The 6,160-nt window shown below is 41.4% G+C and overlaps 1 protein-coding gene across 1 annotated transcript; it reads left to right on the top strand.

The window, feature by feature from the left end:
* The first annotated feature begins 661 nt into the window (after positions 1–661).
* On the top strand, positions 662–5,634 carry LOC149286580 (ATP synthase F(0) complex subunit C2, mitochondrial-like). Its single transcript, XM_089493977.1, has 4 exons — positions 662–738; positions 2,665–2,742; positions 4,411–4,574; positions 5,520–5,634. Exons 1-4 carry the CDS (start codon positions 700–702, stop codon positions 5,632–5,634), a joined length of 396 nt encoding a protein of 131 aa, XP_089350103.1. The 5' UTR covers positions 662–699.
* The last annotated feature ends 526 nt before the right edge of the window (positions 5,635–6,160 follow it).

Here is a 6,160-nt window from a genome sequence, read left to right as displayed (position 1 = left end):
AGTTTCGCTCTCCGCGTCAGAAGGAGGCGCTGTGACGCCTCGTTGTCTGAAAGCGCCGTTCCAGTTAACAAATCTCTTACACCCCGGGTCTCTATATGTACGCATGCGTAGGCGGCATGTCTATGTGGTCTTGATATGCGCATGATCTGTGTGACGTTGCTCTCTTCTCTCTCCGTCCCCGCTAAGGTGAGGCCCAGGACTGGTGCAGGCTATTAGACCGGTATAAATTTTGACAGGTGCTCGGTTTTAAGAACCGGAGGCGCGTACCTTATTGTGCTAAAGTCCTATGTGTGCAACTGTCTCCGCTTTACGGGTACCCAGCTCCGTAGTTATAAATGACCTTGTGCACACAGCTAGTGATTGTCAGTTCTTAAGGTCAGTGTCAGGTGCTCGTACCGGTCAGTTTATTCAAGGCCTTCAGTGCCTAAAGCTCTAGGGTTTTCCTAGGCGAATTCTGCAGTATTGGTGCTCTGCACTGGATTATACCAGTAGGCCCCATCGAATGCCTGCGCTGCTTAATCCCATTTTACCGTGAGGGTAGGCTGCATTGCGGCAGGAAGGCTGCGGGGTAACGTTGCGTGTTTCCTTTATGATGTTAAATGCAGGTGAGGTATCTGGGTAGTCGGATGATGCATTTAATTTAATTTTTTTTCTTACCAGCTTTTGCCGTGATATCCTTGTGTTCAACCTCAGCTCACAATGTACGCCTGTGCTAAACTTGTGTCAAATCCTTCCTTGGTAAGTGATGTCATGGGGGGGTTATGATTTAAGATATGAGCTCATTAAGTAATGTGGAGTCTGATGGCTTGGTAAATTGGAGGGTCTTGTTTGATTTGCTGTGGTCAGGGTTTTGATAAAACTTAGGGAGGGGATCTAGAGGTCACATATATGCTGGACACATAAATCATGCTCTGGGGTTTTGAAAGGATACTCTTGAGGCTGTCCATCCCAGCCATCTGCCTGGAATCTGTTCACCTGCCATCAAGTACCTGATGCACACAGCCTTGTGGATTTTACTCTCTATATACGCTATTAGAAATACTGTGTGTATGTAAATACTCTGGGATGCACATGTTCTTTTATGGACAAATAAGCATACATTTTTAGAACTGACAAGCGTGAGAGTGACGGGACATCAAAAGAAAGCGGTTTGAGATCTAGGTTGTTTAATGATCTACTCAATGGTGTTTTTAGTCAACTGCCTGATTGTAAGTCAAGGGCAATGAACAGAAATTGGTCAGTTGAGCATCTTGTTGATTATATAGCAGTGAGGAGGGCTCCACTCAAACGAGATTACAATCTAGAGGGAGTTAGGGTGTATTACACAAGAGGTAAACGTGCCACTGTTAGGGATGGAGCAGCCACGTTAATGTAAGGATTGTCCGAAGGCAGGAGAGAGACTAGGACACCTGGGTTAAGGAAGATGGGAGGAAGCTTGTCAGCGTGTATGTTTGTAGGGTCTAGAGGCTTTTTTTTTTTTTTTTTTTCTTTTTTTTTTTTTAATTTATGGCAGCCCTTGAGAAATCATGCAAGCCAGAATGTGAAGTAGAGATCAAAGTACAGGACAAACAGAAATCATTAGGTGAACAGAGACTGGGTAGGAGCATATTTAGAGATGAGTGATGAGATGTAAGAAGGGAGACTAATGGGCTTTGAAAATAAGTCAGGATTTTGAAATGCACCCTAAAGCGAAGAGACTGACAGGGGAGAGGTTTTAGAAAAGCGAAGGGTGAGGAACCCGAGGCTGGCAGCAGCATTCATGGTGAAGAGGTAGCAAGATGGGTATGAGGGAGACCAGCTAAAACGGGGTTAAAATAGTCAAAAACGGGAGGTGGGGGGAAAAACAAAAGCCTTAGTGACATTTTGTGTTGGGAAGGGGCGAATGCAGACATCCATTTAGAGACAGAGGCAAGACAGTTTGATACATGATCTGAGAGCAGGAGAGATATCAGAGTATAACTACATCTGGGTGTCGTCGGCATACAGCTGGTATTAAAAGCCAAATGTTGAGATTAGTTTGCGAAGTTACTTGGTGTAAAATGAGAACAGGCAAGGTCCTAGAGCTGAGTCGGGGGGGGGGGGGGGGGGAACTGTTATTAGAGAGGGAGACACTGAAGGTACGATCAGAAAGGTAGGATGTGAACCAGAAGAGAGCAGTGTCACAAAGACTAAGATCGTGAAGAGTTTGAAGGCGAAGGGAGCAGAAAGGTCCGGTAGGATTAGCATAGAGCAATGGCCCTTGGATTAGTAACTTTAATAAGGGCGGTCCCAATGGAGTGCGAAATCCAGATACAAGAGGGTCAAGTAAAGTGTTGGCGTGAAAAAATATAACTTGGTAACTTGCTATTTAATATAGGTACAGTTTACCATCCCTTACATTTCCTTTAAAGGCAAATGCATATTAAAGTAATGTGGTAGCTGAGGTAGAAGCTGCAGCTCATGTGACCTTGTTTGTCATCATTGTAATCTTGCTTTAGAATAGTAAGGCCTGGTGTTGGACCAGCCTGCAAATGGGATTCTTATCAATTGTTCACATACATTATGTATGAAGTCTACATCTGCCCTTAAAATCCCACCAATATTTTGAGGCTCTGAAAAAATGTTTGCTGTTTCTCATCTGATAATTTATTTTTAATGATTCCTTTTTTTTTTTTTCTTGACCAGTTGAGAAGCGGAGCCTGTCTTCTCTGCCGTCCTCTGACAGCCCCTGTACTGAACTACACCGCACTCAGGACAGAGCAGGTATTATAACCTACTAAGTAGTCTGCTAGTCAAGGAAATCCTCTCTTCTGTATACAGTGATTACACATAAATGAGCATCTGTCTACAAATAAACGTTCCTCAAGCTGCCGATTAGAAATCTGGTTCTGAGTTTTATGTTCATAGAACAGGGGGACACATGGTGCTAGATAGTAAATATTTACAGCACGGTTAATTGTCCAATTAGTTGACTCCACATTGCAATTTGTCACATACAGAACACATAACTACGCTAATTCTTTCACATGTACAGAGTAATACCATAACGTTCTTGTCCAACCTGCCTTACCATTTAATTTGTATATGTTTTGATTTAAGATCCACGAGCTTCATGTCACTTGAAAAATGCTGCAATTTGGGTCCGGTTGTCAATCTAGCTTCTGAAAATAGTTTTCAGTTTTTTTTTTTTCTTTCTTCTAAGGCTTATTAACGAATTAAATGGTAAAAGCCAATACTCCAGGGCATATCACCAAGGCTTTATTTGGATATGTTAAAGAAGTAGTGGTATCTTAATACTCTAAACATATTAACTAGTTTAGACTTTAACCCCTTCGCGACCTTTGACGGCCCTGAACCATCACTAAATTAAATAAGTTTAGAAAGTGATCAACGAGGAATGCCTCGATCAGGAAGCATTCAGGGACACCAAACACTTGCCTCAAGACAGGCTGTGACCGCTCCGGAGATCTTCACCATCAGCAAGATGGCGGCCGCCCTGTAAAAAACAATCAAGTTGAAAAAGTTCGCTAGATGGTCTCCAGACCCTCTAGAGAACTCTGGCTCCACTTGCAGGTTGAATACAGGTACTGCATTCAACCATGCAAGTCAATGGAGCCCAGCTTTCTAATCACAATGTGATTAGTAAAATATTCAAAAAATAATAAAAAAAAAGTGTGCTAACATTTAAAAATAATTATGCAGTGATGTCACCAGAGGAGCCATCCAGTAACAGCAAAATGTGTGAGGAAAAAAAAAAAAAATTACAAAAAAATAGTTTATTATTTTGAGCAAGTGCTAACATTTCTCAAAAATCTCAACATAGAAAGCGTTAAAATAAAAGCACTTCAAATACCCAAGGGGTGTCTAATATAAAAAAAATGGCTTGATGGGGTAAATTGGAGTGGCCGAGCTCAAAGATAGGGCATAGGTACAGACTGACCAAAATTGAGAAAAAAAGCGCCCTTCCCAAATGTGGCATTTTAAATCTCAAACATGACAAACCCATGCATGTGGGGTATCACTGCACTCAGGAGATGTTCCTGAACACACATTGGGGTGTTTGACAGTCACATATACCAGAACCTGTATATCTATAACTAAAGTGGAAATAACTGTGTGGAAAAAAAAAAATTACTATTACAAAGTTTGGCAAAGTGTGGTTGTATAATTGTTGCATGGAAAGGGTTAAAATAACAGCATTTGAAATACCCTGGGGTGTCTAGGTTTCAAAAATATATGGTTTGATGGGGTTAAATTGAGTTAACCGGCTTCAAAGATGTTCCAAAGAGGAGATGGAGGCACTGTTTTTAATCCTGCTCCCGCTGAATGTATGACTGTTACCGCCTGCTCCTGCAAACATGTGTCCAGTCATATAACTATTAACACGATGTAAGTCGGTCCTATTTTCTGATGGCTTGCCTTTATTTCCAGCAGTTGCTGCCTGTTCCCGCTCGTGGGATCCAGAGCAGTGCTGTGTGCCGGGACATTGATACCGCTGCTAAGTTTATCGGGGCTGGTGCTGCTACTGTAGGAGTGGCCGGTTCTGGTGCCGGTATTGGGACCGTGTTCGGCAGCCTTATCATCGGATATGCCAGGTAATTGTTTTGTCGGCTCTTTATGGTTTTTTTTATTTGCTTCTGTTTCTTCTCTCGCCCCCACCCCCAGTGATGACACTTTATGTATTAAAACTTGCATGTCCTATTACTGTATTGCCATGATTTCATTCATTGGTTTTGTTTTTTTAAAAAAGAATGTTGATGGTCGGGCAAATCATGGACTTATGTTTCGTGTGGATGTATTTGGAGAAGTGTTTTTTAAATGCTGCGTAAAAAAAAAAAAAAAAAAAAAAAGGTTGGGCCACTTGGAGCAGTAAAAATTATTGGATTAATATTCAAATAGGCATGAAGTTGACTTGTGTTTAGTTTTAATTTCCCAGGTCCCTTCCAAAGCCTAAATTTATACAGTTAAACATTGTAGCTCAAACTTGTATAGCAAGGGCTATTCCCACTGGCTCTCTCACCTTAAAACATGTTTCCACAACCAGAGAGGCCACGTGAGTTATGAGTTATGCCCGTATGCCCTTACCAGGTATTGTGACCTTAATTAAGGGCAAATGCAGAGTGACAAGGGAAAGGCAGCTAGATGGGACTTTCCACTGTTTGAGTGCCACTGTTATTGGTACATGCTTTACTTTTCCGTGCCTTAGAATGCGGAGAGATAATGTTGTTGTATTTTTGTTTAAGCAGGGAGTATATTGCATGTACTGCTCGCCTCTCCTTTTTTTTTTCCCTGTGTCGTGGGGGCACAGAAGCGGTTGGCGAAGAAAGTAGGAAGATGGTGAAAAAGCAATGAAATTAAAATTCAGAGCTCTGCTTTGTTTTCAGTTTCATTGGGGGTCCCCCCTTGTTTTCAGACATTCATACAAATTAATGCAATTGACAAGTTTTGTTAAAATTTGCACGAATCCGACAGTCTAGTGTCTGCAGTTTCTTGTTTTCCCTACAACTCCCTTAATGCCCAATTTTTGTATTTCTGTGCAGGAACCCATCTCTGAAGCAGCAGCTTTTCTCCTACGCCATCTTGGGGTTCGCCCTGTCTGAAGCTATGGGACTCTTCTGTCTTATGGTTGCTTTTCTTATCCTGTTTGCAATGTGAAGAATTCAATCTCTCATACTCCGGCACTTGTAATCCAGTACTCTCTGGTTATGTGTTGAGGACAGATCCTTCTCTTAAAGGGAAACTATAGCTAAAATTAAGATTTCTCCTTTTTTATGAAAACAATTGGAAATTTCTTAAATATTTATATTCACTTCTCATACATTGCCAGAATGTAGGATATTTGAGCTTGCATGTGCTCTTTTACAGCTGGAAGCAATTTATCTTTACATTTACTTCCTCAAGCACTTTGGGAACAAGAGGTGGAAAGTACTGATGTTTGTGTATAAATATATGCGAGTTACAAACTAGTATCATGTAGCAGAAATGCGTATTTTATGTATGGTTTCCCTTTAACAATCCCACCACAACATCTGCCAGATGACTTTGAGGAATAAACAAGTAATACTAAAACAAGTGGGTTTGTCTTGTGTTCTGATGGTGCTGTTCCTGAGGTGTGCGAAAGATGTTTGAGCAATATTATAAACGGATGTATGCTGCAGCACGCTGGAGCTTTTGCTGAATC

The sequence above is a fragment of the Sceloporus occidentalis genome, unplaced genomic scaffold, assembly GCF_023333645.1.
Source record: "Sceloporus occidentalis isolate IW3139 unplaced genomic scaffold, rSceOcc1.0.p SCAF_68, whole genome shotgun sequence".
Classification (NCBI taxonomy): Eukaryota; Metazoa; Chordata; class Lepidosauria; order Squamata; family Phrynosomatidae; genus Sceloporus; species Sceloporus occidentalis.
The sequence above is the reverse complement of the archived record's forward strand: the minus strand, read 5'-3'. Positions and strand labels throughout refer to the sequence as shown.